Source organism: Lepisosteus oculatus, chromosome 2, assembly GCF_040954835.1.
Source record: "Lepisosteus oculatus isolate fLepOcu1 chromosome 2, fLepOcu1.hap2, whole genome shotgun sequence".
Classification (NCBI taxonomy): Eukaryota; Metazoa; Chordata; class Actinopteri; order Semionotiformes; family Lepisosteidae; genus Lepisosteus; species Lepisosteus oculatus.
Genome location: NC_090697.1, coordinates 3,242,059 through 3,260,352, shown reverse-complemented (window position 1 = coordinate 3,260,352; position 18,294 = coordinate 3,242,059). Strand labels below are relative to the sequence as shown.

The window sequence follows — 18,294 nt, the reverse complement described above, 5'->3', positions numbered from 1 at the left end:
ATTCATTAATCTCAACCTCACCAGAACTAGAATTGTGTTCAGTGTAATTATTTATTAAACTTTTTCTATTTTAATACTTATTTGGTCCTAAATATGCCTCTATGTACTTTCACTCTGCAATATTACTGTAGTTACAGTTAACAAGTTAATATTTTGCAGGATTTCTACATATATGAATACAGTACCATAACATGAAACAGCTAATAAAAGTATGTTCTAAAATATGTCTATGTTTATCTTTATGTAGGGCAATGGGATAAAAATTATTGACAGCCAATTTGGAATCCAGCTGTACCCATTTGGAAAAAGCAGGAAAGTAATTGTGCTGCAGCCTGAAGATTTTCAACATCACAAAACAGGCTTGCCTGTCAGTAAGAAGGATTTCGTGACGGTTCTGACAAATGTGACTCGTCTTCTCATTAGAGCCTCCTACACCAATGGAAACAACGCCATCTATAGGTACAGAGTGAAAATCCAGTAATTAAACTGATTTTAGATGTCCTGGAGAATAGCACAATTATATGACATAATTATTGCTAACATTATTATTAGCATTTTAGTCTTTTTTTCTTTATGAAAAAAAAATGTAAATGCTTCCCCGTTTCTGCATGCTTCTCATTTATCTTCTTATTTTAATTATTCACTGATCTTTCTTTCTCAAGGTTACAATATCTGTTTGTATGGGTTTCTGGATTCTATCCAAGAATATACAAATTAATTTCATATGTACAATAAATGTTTAGAAAAGTACTGGAATTATTTACACACATATTAATAGAAATACAAAAAGTGCAGTTGGTATTTCTTTAATGATAGAAGGCCTATACTCGTACAAATCTGGAAATACACAGCCTTTACTGGAAAGGGACAAGCATTTAACTTAAAGAAACAGGATAGAGTACAGAATAGAGTAGAAGAGTTTATTGCTGTATGTACTGTACATTGGAATTCTTATAATAGGAAACAAAGAGGAAACATTTGTGTATGTACAGTATATGCAGTATAGCTTTACAAAAATATTCAATATTTGGGAAAGTTACTTTGAGATTTTTGCAGTTACATCTGCTTGTGTAAGAGATTGCTTTTTAAAACTGAGGAGAAATTAAGGAAATTGCTTTTAAGAGTTAATTTATTGCTTTACACATTTTGTGAACCCCCTTGGGTGATCAGTATTCTTGTAAGTTTTAGACATAAAACGGAATTAAATCTTCATGGGAGTGAAACAAAATATGAAGATAACTCGGTTAAACATATAGCACAAAGACACATATTTGGATCATTTAATTAACAAAATGACCCTGTGAATAAGTATGTGAACCCCTCAGATTGAATGAATGGTGAGACCTCCTTGAGCAGCAATGGCTTCACATAGACTCTTCCTGTAACAGAAAGGCTTTTATGGCTTTTGTGAGTGTTGGCCCGTTCTTCATTATAGAACTACTTCAAGTCATTGACATTTGAGGCTTTAATTGTATGAACAGCTCACACGAGGTCCTCCCATAATAAAAAAACAGTTCAAAGCATATAACAGACACTCTCCCTTATTTCACATATCGGATTATATTTAACATGAAATGTATGTATCTTTGTAAACAATACTGGTGCCGAGACTCATCCAAATATATAATTTGGTTACATTTGACTTGGGGAGTCAATCAGTTTTTATTTGGCAAATTCATGTATGCATAATTGTGTGCAATTAACAGCTAGCTTCTAGTTTCAATACTGTGTGGTATTACTTTTATTTACAAATACCACTATGTTGTGTACTGGTATAGTTTCTGGATACTCTCTGCTGAAATCTTTATGCAATGCTATTGACAATGGAAACAAATATTTGTATCATAATGTGTTATTGAGTTTGGTCAGTGTAGTAAGGTTTCAAATACATTTTTCATTCTTCACAAAATATGACCCCGTCTTTGTAGCTTGAGTATTTTTTAAATGAATTAAAACATTTCAATATTAATGTTCTGTATGATGCTAGCCTGCCTGTTGCAAGCTGTTCTTAAAATTTTACTCTCCCTCCTTCTCTCTAAAAATATATCAGTAGTTCATTTACTTATGTAACCAGTACATACATTATTTTGTTTGATTTTCTTTTAGGCTAAGTTCTGTCAGTCTTGAAGTGGCCACTCCATATTCAAGAAGTGGACCTGTGGCATCAGCTGTTGAAATGTGTCTCTGTCCTCCTGGGTACAGCGGCACGTCCTGTGAAGTAAGTGAATGTCATAGCTTATTTCAGGTTTTTTGGATTGATAAGGATGTTCAACATACAGCACCAAGAAGGTACATTGCTATAGCCACCATTTAACTTCCATGGGTGTGATGGGAATGTTGAAGGTTGAATAGATGCTGCAATCTAACAACATGATGTATTAAAAGGAAACTGTATTTTGGGAAAGTCGTGCAACAAAGAAAAACAATGCATTTTTTATATTGTTTAAACCTAATTTAGAAGTTCCCAATATTTCATATTTATATACTATATATATATATTTGTAATCCTTATTTGTTTTGCACCCAACTTCTAAGGTTCTATAAATAGTATCTTCAGTATGTAACATTTTTCATCTAAACCCGGAAATGACTTACTGGAGAGAGGCAGCTCTTCACATGCTGCTGTACCTTTAATTTTTTTTTTTAATTTCGCATGTTATATGTTGTGCAATATTGTATTTTATTTTTTATGCATCATTTAGTACCATAATCCAAAGATTGGCAGATGACATGTTGAAGGGTAGGGAATGGAATAACTGAAAGGCAACAATAGAAGAAAAAAAACTTAAGTTAAATTCTAAGTTATAAACAAATGCCAGACCATTGACAGTCTAACTAGTGGACAGCAGTCTGGTTGAACAGGAGGTAATTGTCAGTACAATACAAATATTTAGTGCAGAGTAATCAAGGTTACAATTAGGGGCAAACACATTTAACAAGAGATATTATTGGGTTTTTTTTACTATCATTCGATTTTTGAAAAACAGAATTACTCCCTGCACTCCCCCAACACAAAAATATGCAACTCTCAAGTTGCTTAAATATCGTTCAAGAAGCCTAGAAGGTAATGGCACCTTAACTGGTGTGAATTAGGTTCCCTAGCATTTTGCATAAACAGCTGAACCTGAATCAATACCTTTGCAAGAGGTAGTTGTGTTTTGCCATCAAAACACTGTAGTAAAAGGTCAGATGCTGATGAGAATATGCTCACTTAAATTTGCTTTGTGCTTGTTCATGGCAGATACACATACATACTTTTAAGAAGAGCAAAAAGTATTTAAATGCAGAGTACTGTACCTGAGAGACAGAGTATTGTACATGTACCTTTAAAACATTACCAATGACACTACCAGTCAAGCAAAATAAATTAACCTTTATTATATTATAATTATTATTGTGTGCAACAATCATTTTCTCTCGCAGATTTGTGTTTTCACAATTTCGCAATGTAAAAAAAAATACCTTCTGTGTGCATTTTACTCTTGGAAGTTTATTTTGGCTTATTTTAAAATAAAATATTGTCTCTACTGCCAGAAGCCATTGTATGATGCAGATGGGCTCCCTATGAGCACTTTGATTAAAGGCGCAGTGGTTTTAAACTAAGCAGATACGCACTAGTTTTCTAAAGGTCTGAGGTAATCCTTCAACTCTCAGCAGACACTATATTTCACACCACATTACTAGATGCTATTTAATGTCTAGAATTCAATCACTTGACCTGTTTTAGAAAGGTGACATCAAACTCTCATCCTACCTTACTCAGATTAAACAGTATTCTGACATTTAGAAAAAGAAATATTAAAGATTTTCTGATTAAAAAAACACAGACTGATTTTTTGTCTCAATATTCTGATCCAAAAACATTGTTAAATTTTAGCACTTGGATTATTCAATGGCACTGCAAGTCTTCTGCTCCACGTGTTAATCAAAGCGATCTGTAGCAGCTTGGTTAATTAAGCAACTAAAGATCAATTCGATACTTCATTTATTGGAAGGTTCAATGTCCTGTAATGGCATGGGAATGCCTGGGTCATGGTTGAACACCCCTGTTCAAGAATCTTCATAGATGGCTCAATCTTTTTATAGCACTAATTCCCCTCTACATTTCTTAACTTTTTATCTTTCAGCTCCTCCTGCTACCTTTTGGCTTTAATCTTTTTTCTAATATCTTTACTTTTCTTTCTCAGCAGAAACTTAAATCCGGTTCACGCTTCAATAAAAGTGAGGTCAGTAAAGGAAACGCACTGTAATAGGCACAACAGAACAACATGCACATTCTTTGTGTTATGTACTGTATTCTCATATTCAGTCAAACTTCAGTATCTTCATGAAAGATAAAAGTTGGCAGATTTTTATGGAAAGTAATTTTAAAGACAAATTCAAAGACAATTGGATAGGTGTTGCACATACTGTACAGAGTGCATTCATCTGATTGTCATGTCATATCAAGATACAGTATCAGGTAGCTTTTTGAACAAGTTTTTGTCATCAATCAAGACTGGGAATCAGTTCACACGACCAAACCACAAATGGTTTTAATTTCGTAGAACATTAATTATACCCAGCAAGAGGGAAACAAATGGGACCGGGTAAGTGGAAGAACAATATTAAACTTACACACGGTGTAATAATGGCAGCACGAGTACAGTATTTCTTTCTCAAACATCAGATTCAAATGCTTTTAAATTGAATAAGATACTATACACCCTTACAGTAATATGCAAAGCAATTATGTGTTTTATTTTAATTTGTAAAGTAATTCAACTTGTGAAATTAAGTTGATCTCAAACAAATAATTCACTTTTGTTAGTGTCTTTGGTTTCAAAGATTATATATATATATCATTGACTAATATGGAATAAACAGTGATTTTATGTTAAGTGTATTTTTGAAAAATAAAAGTTATTCTCAGTAGTGTTGTGTTTAGTTTTAGGTACATTTTATTATACCAGGACAATGACTTGCTCAGTTGATGAAAAAGGCTTGACTGTTTTTAATTATAGGTTTAATGTACAGTACAAATAGCCTAGCTTTTTTTTCTTAAGTGAAGTGAAATTGACCAAAATTATTTTTTGTTGTAATTCACTTGTATTTCAGTTCTTCACAATGATACTTAAGATGGTTATAAATGTAGAAGAATGGGAATATTTGTAAATGGTTCATAAATAAGAAATACGTCATCTGCATCTGTTGCATTTAATGCATCACAGTATGTATATATTTGCTGTACACTGAGCATCAAGAGAAACTTATCATTGATATATGTGTGCATATTATATAAAATAATAAAATAAATGAGGATTTTGCATATTGCCAAAGTTTGTTGATGTCGTTTGAGTGACATTGTTTCAGAGGCACTGCAGTAAATAACCTCTTTAGTGAGAAAGGTGATTGGGCACAGGTGTTGAGGTGATGTAAGCTGTCATGCTTGGTGAAAATCAATAAGGAAACACAGAAAGAAACTAACATCCTGTCACTAAAAAAAACAACATCATTGTTGGAGCAACACTTCCAGTGAACTTGCCATTTACGATGAATCGAGGTTGTGTGTAGATCATGTTTATTAGCAGGCCACATGTCTGACGTTCCTCGGCAAATGTGGTGCAGACACGCAGAAAAACAAGTAAATTCTTGTGTACAACAAACCAGTTGATGGGATTATCCTGTAAAAGGGTCACATCCGTTCAATGATAGGTCAGTGTCCCAGCGACAAAACCGATTAGAATTCTCCCAAAAATAACTGCGAATTTGTGGCAGGTTATCTGGGTGGCTCAGCCATGGAAGACATTTGTTTAGGATGCAGGTTGAGCCCTGTGATTCAGATGTTGTCTGGTCTGTGTCATCAGGTGACTCTGACTCCTTCAGCAGTGGGGTTAGGGGGATCGAATGTGCCAAAGTATCCTCAAGTTGAACATACACTATAAGAGCAACCTGCCAGTAGCCTGTGAGCTTCCAAAATCACTACTGAGGGATGCACTGGCAAACCATTTAGTCTGACCCTTCCATGAGACACTGTGGTGGCAGTAAACAAAATGAAACCTCTTCCCATTGTGTTGAATTACAAATGATTTCATAATAACAATAATAATTGCTTACACTTATACAGTATAGCCCTTTTCTGGACACTCCACTTAAAGCGCTTTACAGGTAATGGGGACTCCCCTCCACCACCACCAGTGTGCAGCCCCACAACACATCAGCTATCAGTGGTGTGGAGAGCAGAGTGATGAAGCCAGTTCATAGATGGGGATTATTAGGAGGCCATGATTGGTATGGGCCAATGGGAATTTGGCCAGGACGCCGGGATTACACCCCTAATCTTTTCGAGAAACGCCCTGTGATTTTTAACGACCACAGAGAGTCAGGACCTCGGTTTTACGTCTCCTCCAAAGGACGGCGCCTGTTTACAGTATAGTGTCCCCGCCACTATACTGGGGCATTAGGACCCACATGGACCGCAGGGTGAGCGCCCCCTGCTGGCTCCACCAACACCTCTTCCAGCAGCAACCTTAGTTTTTCCCAGGAGGTCTCCCATCCAGGTACTGACCAGGCTCACACCTGCTTAGCTTCAGTGGGTTGCCAGTTGTGAGATGTATACATATTTTATTAAAACAACATATTGTTGGCATTTCCTTTTCAGTTTCTGTTGGCATTTAATGTCTTCTACACTCAATACTTGTTTATTGAGTATTTTCACTTGCATTTACAAGAAATGTGTATAATGGGACATAACTGGAAGGGGGTGAACATACTATATACTATAGCATTATTATTGAACAGTAATCTAATAACAATTAGAATATATTCATAACCATTTTCATTAAAATATTTTTGGTTGATTGTGTAAAACAAATGGAATTAAATAAGAGAATGTTCATCTTGTCTGTTTGAATATTTGTAGTTTACTACAGACCTCCAGTAGGTACTTGAAAATTTCAGAGAATCAGTTACAACATGACTGGACAATTTTTTCCAAACATGTACAGTATGTAATGTAGTGTAAAGAAGTCATTTTGTATAAAGAATAGCTGCCTACAGTATTTTTGATCCAAGATGCACTTCCTTGCAATTCTTAGTTGTGCCCATGTATATTAGATTATTGAGCAAAGTATGTTAATCCTTTACATATGCTGTAGCAGACAAAGGTATTTGGGTAGTTACAAAACCATAAGGAAAGTGATTTTTTTAAATTCCAAATGTTTCATTGAATGATCTTAAAATGACGTTTAAAATTTAAAAACCATCATACTTCAACAAAACATATTTGGACACCCTTGCTTATTTCATACAGTATATTATTAATAGTGTATGACTATTAGATACAATTCTGAATTTTGTGCTATACTTTGACATGCACTACAGCTGGCAGTGATTGTTTGTACTTTGCAGCCAGTTCCAGTATCTTTTTAGAGATTTTCCCTGCTCTTCAATCCATATTTTTTAGTTCTACAGTCGATTTTGGTTTTCTGCTTGCAGTAGCAGCTTTCATGTCAATCCACAACATCTCACTGGAATTCAAGTCTAGGGACGGAGATGGCCTATCTAAATCAGTAATCTTTTTTTGCAGAAATTTCTTTGTAGCCTTCATGGAAAAGGTTAGGGTCATCATCTTTCTGGGAAACAAACTTCCATCCAATAAGATTTCTAGTACTTGGTAGCACATGAGAATGTAAAATGTACTGAGAAGCCTTCATTTATAATTCTACAACACAAAGGAAGAAAAACAAGACCATTGAATTCCACAACCAAAATTCCCAAAACACAGAGCATGAAGAATTTTTCTTTAATTTATTTTCAGATTTCTTTGAAATCATGTTTCCTGATAAAATCTAAAAAAAGTTGTTAAAGTACAGTTTTGGTTTTGTCTGACCTTTAAGTTTTTTTTTTTGCAAAGATCTTACCTTTTTTTATTCAAATGGTCAAACTTTCATACAATTGTTGCTTGTGCATTTCTGGCTCTTTTTCTCCCTTGTCCAAAGTGAATTTTTGACATTAATCTGAGAATCTTACCAGGCTACTCAGATGATGATTTTTCAGAAACCTTGCTCATTAAAAATATTTTGTCTGTAGCTTTATTTATCAGGTTATCTTGCTGTCTGTGCTGTGCAGTACTAGAGTTTCACTCTGTGTATTCCATTAGACCAGAAATCATTCAGATATTTCTCGAATGTACAGACAACTATAATACACCCTACTATAATAATATATTCTTCTCTATAACAACAAATTATGCTTACATTATTTTTTGAGCATATCATTGTCTGTATCATCTGTTACTAATACATTTCTGTTGCATCATCAGTGGTCCATCAAATAAGTTTTGTTTTAGCATCAACAGGAGTTGATGTGTGTGACTTGAGACAAATATTTTTCATTAACTAAGCATTTCATCAGCTTGGTTTCAGGTAGCTACAGTACAAATTGGTGTAGTTTAATTATTTCTGAAAATAATTTCCTACTAATACTGTTCATATCTTAACATGTTTGATACAGTCTATAGTAAATGTGCTGTGATTCATTTTCACTCTGTAGTCTCCTAAATCGACTAGAAGAATCTTTTTTTAATCTGTTTGCATTTTCTTAGACTGTAAGACAGTTAAAGAAGTGTACAACTAAACATTAAAGGGAATATTAATGTGGCCCTTTTATTTGAGGGTGACAAAGAGAAAAGTCAAATCTTGTATTGAATAACTTATTCATCCCACAAAAAATATTGACTCTGTGCATTTTATTATCATTTCTCCCATTCTGTCATTTTTTTATATGTATATTTTTTCTGATTAGTTTTTTTTTAATCCAATCTACATTATTCTTATTTTATTACTTATACTTGCTGGAACAAAGCAAACATAAAATGTATATTTTTCTTACAGAATAATAGATCATTCCTAACTATAAGGCTACATTAAGCTTTAACTGTTAGCTTTATAAACCAAATGTTGATCCCAATATCTAATAAATTTAAAAATAATGTTATATTTAACAACTTTAACAGATATGTTTGTATTTCAACAGTCATCACAGATAAAGTCAATAAATTCTAATCTCATTCCCCTGTTACAGCACGTGAAACCAGTTTTTCATCAGTGATTCTTTCCTTTTCCCTAGATATGCGCTGCTGGTTTTCGGCGGGTTAACAGTACGGTGTACAAGGGGCTTTGTGAACCCTGCCAGTGCTTTGGTCACTCAGATCACTGTGATGATTTCACTGGCAAGTGTCTGGTAAGTTTAATTCAATGACCGCCCCACTCTTGCCTGAGTATTAAATCAGTTATTAAATCAGTTTTTAGTCATATTTAACTTTGAAGATATTATCAAAAATATGTAGTTTTGACCTGTTTTGTTTGATAATTATAGCTTTTTTGAATGCTGTAGCCAATGTTTAGAAAGGCCAGCTTTTTTTAAATTATTTTTGCCAGTACAGATTACTCAAATAGTTTTAGTCAGAAAGGTAAGGAGATGTTAAAAATTGTCTATATTGAAAACCAAGACCTAATGAGAGTGTTTACAAAAGAAAAACATTTTCTTATAGGTTCTGATCATGCGCACAACAGCCATTGTTCTGAATTTTTTTTTGCCTCAAGTTTTAGCGACTTCTTCAGGAGGCTTTTGTTTATGTCACAATTTATTTGTGTTCAGAAAAGCTAAGCCTGTTCAGTCCAGCCCTGACAGCTGGCACAACCAAGGATGATTTTTTCCCCGTTTGCCTCTAGGCTGAATCAAGCCTGTCAACAAACTATGTCCAGTCTGTAGACAGGTGAAATCTGCACTGAAGTTGTTTAGTTGTACTTTCTTCCCTCTCCTTCAAACAGGGATTCTAGTGCATTTGTAATGTAGCTCCACAACACGTCCCGAAGAGTACAAACAGTTCTATCACCACACATCTTGTATTATTTTAAATGACTGAAAAGATACATAGCACCATCTGTAAGCAACACCTTACTCCAGGCCTGTACCCAATGTAAAAATTTACCAAGATTGGCAAGTGGTAAAGTTCTTGCAGTCAGATATCATCCCTCCCTTTAAGATATATTCAGTGCTAATAAAACCATTAATGATTTATTTTACTAGAGGTAAGAAACAGTTTAAAAAGCAATTAGCTATAGAGGAACAGGCAGGCATTCAGTAAAGTCTGCCAAGTAGAGGCAGTAATAAAGCCGACGTCCCTGGCTCTGGCCAATCCCATCACAACACTTAACATTTTTTTTCGGTAATCAAGAAATCTTCTACATGTGGGTAATTATGCTGAATAGACATCTGCAATTAACTCAAGAGCGTTTAAGATTTATTAGGCCTGACGAGGCATGTAGCTTAAAAAAACATTTCTCATTTCATTAGCACTGCATTAGCAGAGGTTGGGTTGATGCCAATTCGTGTAAAAATGCATTACTTTTAATTTAGTGACACCGCCTCTCACAATCTCACACTGATTTAGTATTCCTAGTCTAATTTTATGATTTTATGGAAATTAGATGTATAGAATTAAATTATGTAAAATATTGGTTGAATATTGCATTTGTATTAAATTTGCATTATATTTTAGAAATCCCTTTATGCTCACTTTATGTACACTAAATTGACAAAACTTTTTAAAGTTTTTTGAGGCAAAGAAAAAGTCATTTAGAAGATGTTCAACTCAATTTACTGCCATTTTACTGCCTTGTTAATAGAATTGTTTTTTGCTTCTCTCAGTTTATCTTTGAAACGTTTCATTCAAATGAAATATTTGTTATTTGTTAGCAGGTTTTGATAAGTTAAAAACATTTAACAAAGTAACTAACACCTAAATTAAGACAATCAGAACAATAATCAGGGCCACCATCTTGTACCGAGGGCAAGAGAAACATAACAAAAGTAAAGAGTCCATAAGTAAAAGGTGTCTACTGAATCCAGTGAATCGATCAACATCAATACTGTCTTACTAGACATTGTTGTTAGATAGAGGTCTCCACAGCACAGTGCCAGAAACTCTCACATGTATCCACAGGGCTGCAAAGACCACACTACTGGCCCATTCTGCAGTATCTGCAAACCTGGATTTTATGGTGATCCTACAGTGGGAACAACCAACGACTGTCGTCCCTGTGCTTGTCCACTGCAGAGCCCTTCAAATAAGTAAGTTTCCAAGTTATACTGTACTGTGGAATTGGAAATGTCCTTTCAGCTAAACAACCCCTTGTCTTGCCTGTTGGAGCCCACTTTGGCATTGTACAGTATCTCTATTGTCTATATTACCAGCAAGGTGTTAATTATTAACCAATATTTATTTTGTTTATTAATCAATCTACTTTTTCTGACATTTATTATGCTTTCAGAATAACCAAAGTACAAAATTAACCATTTGTTTTATTTAAGAATCTGTAAAACAGAAATATAGGAAAAGCCTTTATAGATGACATAATGTGTACAACTGAAAAGGTTTTGAAAGTCAATCATTTTAGTGCAATATACTGTAAAAGAGGTTACTTTCTCACAGAAAATAAACAAATTTCTGCTGCTGCTGTTCCTATTTAAAAATGCACCGTCTCATTTCAGGAGGAGTAACATTTTCATTCAGTCTGTATTTCTTCATTATTTCATATATGACAATGATGAGGATGATGGTGATTATTCCAGTTATTTCAAAGTGTTGTTTTATTCTTCCAAATGATACTGTATGTATTACCTTTTAAACAATGCCTGAAGAGTAGATTTTACAGGTTTGTTTGTTGCGCTTTAGTTGAACATGAGAAGGTTTCTTACAATGTTGTTGAAGTTTATCAAGAGTTAGAGGCATACAGTATGTAATCTACAAACATTGTTGTTTGTTAAATCTCAGGAGTTGCTTCAAATAAAAACCATAGCCGTCGTGTCTGCAGCAGTCTGTGACATGCTGCTAGGTGACTTCTAAGCCCTCAAAAAACAATTGCTCCACCAAGGCACTTAATATGGCGAATAATCCCTGACTGACAAAACTGACCGCCAGGCCCTCAGGGAAGCAGCTGAGTATTCCTGTTGTATCTGGGGCTACAGAGTGACAGGCTAAAGAAAGCCCTGTAACAGCATTCCACTGGGATACTGCCATCCAACTCACTATATCCAGTGTCGTCAGAAATAGCTAGCAGTGATTCCAGTGTCTTTCACTTGCAACCTGATCTCCAGTCTATCCCTGGGACCAGTAAGACTCCTCTTGTCCTTTTTACACAGTGATGTTCCTCTTACAGAGCAAGCAGCTATGAAATTAATATATTTATCCCTGCTTTTGTTCTTTGCTCCTGTTTTTGCACAAAACCATCAAAGTTTCAGTCCCACATGCTTTTTGGACACAAAAGGAGAGCTGATATGTGACCAATGTCAAACTGGATACACAGGGCCACGCTGTGACAGGTAAGTGCCCAATCTTGCTCATTGGTATATATTAATATAGAATTTTCTATAATATTAATGTATTATTAATATTAATTTGATAAATATTAATATTACATTTTCTCATGACGTTTTGATGTGCACAACTTCCAAAATGAACTAATTTCTTTCAAGTTAGTTATTTGCAATATTGACCTATTCTTTTTCCTTAGGGAAGCAATGTAAATAATAAAATAAGATTCAATACATACTTTGAATTTTTTAATTAAAAAGAACATTTAAAATTTACAGTACAGACTACAGTATATATTTATTGATACAATTCACAACACAACGATTATAATATATCTACTTAGTCATATTGTGTAGTGTTTCTTGTAGTGTAATCATTTTCAGCATACTGTAGTTTAACTGCTTCCCAGTGTAAATGGTGTCTAGTTTTGAGTGTGAAAACCCAAATATTTGGGCGTAAACCTAGGTCCTACAAAATTATACATATTTTCATAAGAACTGAATGATTTATTACATAGATATGGGTATGACATTTCAAGAAAATGAAACAAATGTAAATACTTGAATTAAAATTATGTTTAGGTCAGTAGGATATAGACAAAGAGTATGTTATCAGTTTATGTGGGAACTGCTGGCATTGACTTTGTGGCACGTAACACCTCTGGTTTTCAGTTTGTTGGGTATGTGCTTGAAGCTCTTTCAGGCTTTATGTTTTAATAATAATATCACAGGGCATTACCAATTGTTTGTCAAAAATGTTAATAACATGTGGAGACTTGATCCAGTGAAATAAATGCTGGGATGTAAGGAGATAACCTGTTTAATATTTATGAGTATTTGCATTGCCAAGTAATTTATTTCTGGCCCATAAGAAAAATCGACCATTTGATTTTACTGCTATAGTTCTACCTAAAGTTTACAAAATAATTTTCATCAGAAAAGAATTAGTTTGTGTCCTTTTGCCATAGTGTTTCCAGGAGAGCTGCTTTGCCAGTCATCGGGTTTTATAAGAGCAGATGAAGTCGTGCTGTAAAGGGGTGTGATCTCAGTGTACCACATATGGAAAGGAAGTGGGTTCTGATCAGTTTGTAGATCTCTGTTGCAGATGGAAACAAGTCATAGCACAAATGCTTTCCTACTGGTTTATGTCCCAGGTTAGACGCTATCCTAATAGATCTTGATTGAGTGGCATAGAACCGATGAATATAAACTTTTTAATCTTTAATTTAAATTTGGTTCCAGGCTGGACAAAGAAAGGAGTAATTATATGATAGAGAATTCAAGCATTGAAGGGTCCAGTGACTAAACAAAATTAGTGCCGATTTCAGGTATCATAATTTTATAGACAAGTATTACTTGACATACTGCATAGCATTATAGTAATGAAAATACTGGGATAAATATTATTGTCATTTTTTGTGTGTGTAATAGTGGGAGTAATAAATAGATCTCTGAACAGGTTTATTTGGAGATTTAACATGCATATCCCATGTGTGAGAGTCTAGGCCATCCAGTAAAGGAATATAAACTACTTTTGACAATAAGCAGGGCAGATAGAAATAGATTCTTAATCCAAAGAGTGATGAAGTCCATCCATACTATGTGAGAGCATTTGTCTAAAGTACTATCCATGAATGGAAGACTCAAAATGTTTGATTGCAACCACATTTTTAAGTAAAGTTGAAATCTGAAATCACATTGGATACATGCTTCACATTGCTAGGATTTCCATTATAAATGTACCTGTACTGTATATAGTTTACCCATCTTTAGGTGTATATTTCTAGTAGTCTGTAATTTGAGAGTATTGGTTATTTATAAAAAAAAAATATCCAGCAATAAGATTATCACTCATGTTCCTAAATCTGATTGATTCTACTCTTCGTGTGCCAGTGTCTTTCAATTATAATATAACAGTGTTTGAAAATTAAGTTGGAAATGATTATCTGAAAAGAAGAGCAAAATATAGTTTTAAGGTTGAGTGTTTAAGCGTACATAAAGTCATAAGTTTCTAGAACAATCTGCTGGTGAAATCGAAAAGTAATCACTCAAGAAATAAACTGTAAAGGTTTATTATCTATGATAATTCTATTGCATGGATTCTGACTCATAAATGCATTTATTTAACCTTTTTTCTTTAATTTGACCTTAAACGTTAAACTGTTTGCAGTCTGCAGTAATCGAATCTTCAGGAAAAGTAACTCTTTCCCACAATGTTGAAGAATGCTATTTAAACAAATGCTATTTAAATAAACAAAGCCACACAGGTGCAGGGATAGAACAATGAAATATATACTGTAAAAGATAGAGTATTTTATATATTATTATATTGTATATATATATCTTATATATTGTATTGCTGTATGATTGCACACTAAAGCTTTTTTTTTAATAGTGACATCAATGCAACAAGGACAAAATAGCTCCAAGTTTGTTATCCTGGGAACTCTCTCATAGTGTCCAAATTGGGCCATTTTCTAAACTAGATTTTGTTTTTTAAAAATATATGAAAAATTAAAAGTGTTGTTTCCACAAGGCAAAGTGCTTTAGCGCTGTAATGTTATGGTTTATTATTTCATGCTCATTTGCAAGATTGTCACATGGATTAATAATTATGTAAATATTGCCATGCACTTGTTACAGAGTGCTTCAATCAAATGTCTGTATACTGCAGCACCCTAAAGCAACTGAGCAATGAGTGATGAATATTTTAGGTTATTTAAACAAAATATATATATATACATCTGCTTCATGGCATGTTTAACTGTAGTTTGATAATATTTGTCTTTAATTTAGTAAATATCGTGTTTGAAAAATGTTTTTATTTCATTTTTATATTACCTTTTGTCTGCACCTTGGGCAGGAGACACATGTTCGCCACGCAAAAAATATGACTTCTTGTCATATTTCTTATTTTGTTTAGTGAAGTATCAGCTGAAGAAGACTGTCCTAGCTAAATTCAATTTCCATGGATGACAGTGTAAAGGATTAGGTTAATACAGTTTTTCATTCTATGGGGTCACATAACAAAACATTGCACACAAACATAAAAAGCTGAAAAGAATAAGAATTTTGGATTTCTCTCATGCAAATGATTAACTTGACCGCATCAGAGGGAGGTGGCTTCCTTTTTCTAATGTTGCCAGCTTGTTGAACTCTTTGAGATCAAAGTTGTGCCTGAGGCACATATTGCTGGCTTGCTCTGTAATACTAATTTGAAAAAATTCTGAAGAACTGGTTGAGAATTCCTTTATAAAGGTGGGCCTGATGATGATTATAACAGATAGGGACCAAAGATGAGAGAATACACTGGGTTCTGTCATCGGAAATAGGTGGAAAAGCAGATTTCACTAGACAAGGGGTAGGTGATCACAAAGGTACTACCTATTTACTGCACAATGAACAAGTTGTTGATAGAGAGACAAAAGAGGACACGGTTGTGGTATTAGTAACAGAGCTATGAAGTCACCAAGGGAGTGCATATCTTAGACTGTAAATTAAAAATGGTTGGTATTTTGCAGCTTGCTGTTATCTACCTAGGTTGATGACTTCCCAGAGCTAATGAACAGATGTACTGTATGGCCAGCCAAATTAATTGCAGTTGTCATGGTCTTTATTTCAAATAAGAACATTGGTATTTTGCATCTAGGACTTTGTAAGACATTTTTTAAAAATATGTTTTTTAAATACTGCTTAAACATACGCACATTTTTAAAATCCTATTGAAGATAATAGGTATGAAGCTTTTAGCTCCTGTTTTGAAACAGTGGGATTTGTCACGGGTTACAGACAGACAAAAGAAAACATATAAAGGTGAACCAAGAATATACAGTATAATGTATTAGCATTGCAGCACTAAATGCAAGTTACTCACTGAGGTTCAGGAGGGATAACAACTGCAAGTGAGTCTCACACAGATGTTGCAAATCACCATCATCACAGACATTAGCTATATGCAGTTATTCACACAAGCACATCCCTTTGTTGGGGGCGGAGCGGTGGCTCGGTGGCTCAGGATCTGCACCTGTGGCTGGAAGATTGCCAGTTCAAATCCCGTGGCCGGCAGAGGAATCGTACTCTGTTGGGCCCCTGAGCAAGGGCCTTAACCCCAACTACTCCAGGGTTGCTATATAAATGGCCCTGTGCTCTGACCCCAAGTTACTCTCTCTGTCTGTGTGTCTCATAGAGAGCAAGTTGGGGTGTGCAAGAAGACAAAAAAGAAGAAATTGTATTTGGCTAATAAAGTGATCTTATCTTATCTTCGAATTCTCATTCCCAATCTCAAGTGTCCCTCCTTCACCCCATCTCCACCTTGCAGCTGCCCCCTGGTCCACGCCTCTCTGAATGGGCTTCATGCCTCCTCATCTTATGTCCAGGAGGCTACCCATTAACCAAATGGGTTAAGCCAAACCTATCGTATCAACTAATCCAAATGTTGACAAAGCATCCAATTCCTGGATGTTATTATTCCTAGTGAAATGTGCCTCAAGATTAAATTATTATATTGATGCACCAAGTGGAGGTAAAATGTAACGAGGTCAGGGGTATGCAACCTCATTTGGATGCGCCATACTGGTGCTTGGTTCTTAGTTGATCTCAGCAGTTAAGCTGTGTGAAAAGCCCTGCGAGTCAGAATGTGCTTTTAGGATTGTGCATTGATCCACTGGAAGAACTGCTGCAAAGAATGTTCTCATAGTAGACTGAGATCACGTTAGTGGTGTTTCTACTAGCAATTTGTACAGGTACCCCAGAGTCCTAGCTGAATGAAACTAGCATGAAGTTTCTCTGGTAAATGCCTGAAAGCTGGACTGGCCTTGAAATGCATTGTGATAGATGGTGACGTTCAGTCTTGCACAGGAGACTGGAGGACCTTTACTACATTCTGAAAACTCAACACTGTTTCATACAGTAGATAAAATACCTATTTCACACAGCAGCCAAGCTGGTGTTACCAGCTACACTACCTTACTACTGGTAAACACGTTCGATATGTCTACTGGTGAATCTCAGTAGTCCTAGAAAATGGTTGCTTATTAATTTCACAGTCGATTTTTAATTCAAATTAACACAGCTGATTCTGGCTATTGTTTTAACTGCCAGGCTAATTTATCCAGTAGAACATGAAACATAAACAATGCCTGGAAACATTTCACTAAGATGAAGCATTATGTCCAAAAAAGCATAGATTCTTTAGGAATCAGTTTAAAACCTGAATCACAATCTCACTGTTTACAAGACCTAAGACAGTTCTTATGACTGTTCTGCCCATGTGTCTGTTATCAGTTTAAGCTTTTGATGTTATTATAAGTTATCTTAAATTTATCTCTGTGGTTTTGTGCTTTACAGTAGAGTTTTATTTAATCTTTGCTTTGACATATACATTTTTTATGTACATTTTTACTTAGATTTCTACATTTTAAGGGATGTCTATTGCTGTCTAGGAATGGTAAGAATCCACCTATTTATAATGGAGACTAGCACTTGGTTTTAAATATCGCTGCTCGTCAGTGTTGGCAAGGATAGTCTTTTCCTGTCTACCTCAGTTGGCTCTGCAGTTGGGAGTCAGGTTATTGAGAACAGAAATAAATCAGTTTGCACAGTGGAGTTAAGAATAGGCTGTTGAGCAATGTTTTACTTGAACTACTATGCTGTACATCATGATAATCTGTGCTTTCAGTCTGTTGTTAGTGGTATTTTTCATTGTTACTGTAAAGTTTATTGTACTGATGGGGGGATACATAGATATGAATGATTAAACCATATTAATTACTTCTTGCTGTTTCACAATGCTGAGGGGACTGGAAAAATCCAAAGCTTTTTTATTTAATCAAAGTTAGCTGCCCAAGTTAGCTGTTGAGTTATTAGGGCTCATCAGCACAACATAGTTAACTTTAACTAGTAAAAAGCCCACATACAGTACATCAAGAATGATCATAC

The 18,294-nt window shown here is 34.8% G+C and overlaps 1 protein-coding gene across 8 annotated transcripts in view; it reads left to right on the top strand.

Annotated features, from left to right (window-relative positions):
• The window catches only part of lama2 (laminin, alpha 2), a 199,738-nt gene that overhangs the window by 107,469 nt on the left and 73,975 nt on the right, over positions 1-18,294 (top strand). For 4 of the 8 annotated variants that reach the window (XM_069195964.1, XM_069195963.1, XM_069195962.1 and 1 more), the window contains exons 14-19: positions 248-459; positions 2,107-2,218; positions 4,188-4,226; positions 9,109-9,222; positions 10,988-11,115; positions 12,280-12,366. In XM_069195964.1, coding sequence (XP_069052065.1) covers positions 248-459; positions 2,107-2,218; positions 4,188-4,226; positions 9,109-9,222; positions 10,988-11,115; positions 12,280-12,366 — 692 coding nt within the window. The remainder of the gene's footprint in view (positions 1-247; positions 460-2,106; positions 2,219-4,187; positions 4,227-9,108; positions 9,223-10,987; positions 11,116-12,279; positions 12,367-18,294) is intronic. The other 4 variants (XM_015359827.2, XM_015359821.2, XM_069195960.1 and 1 more) reach the window with 2 other exon arrangements.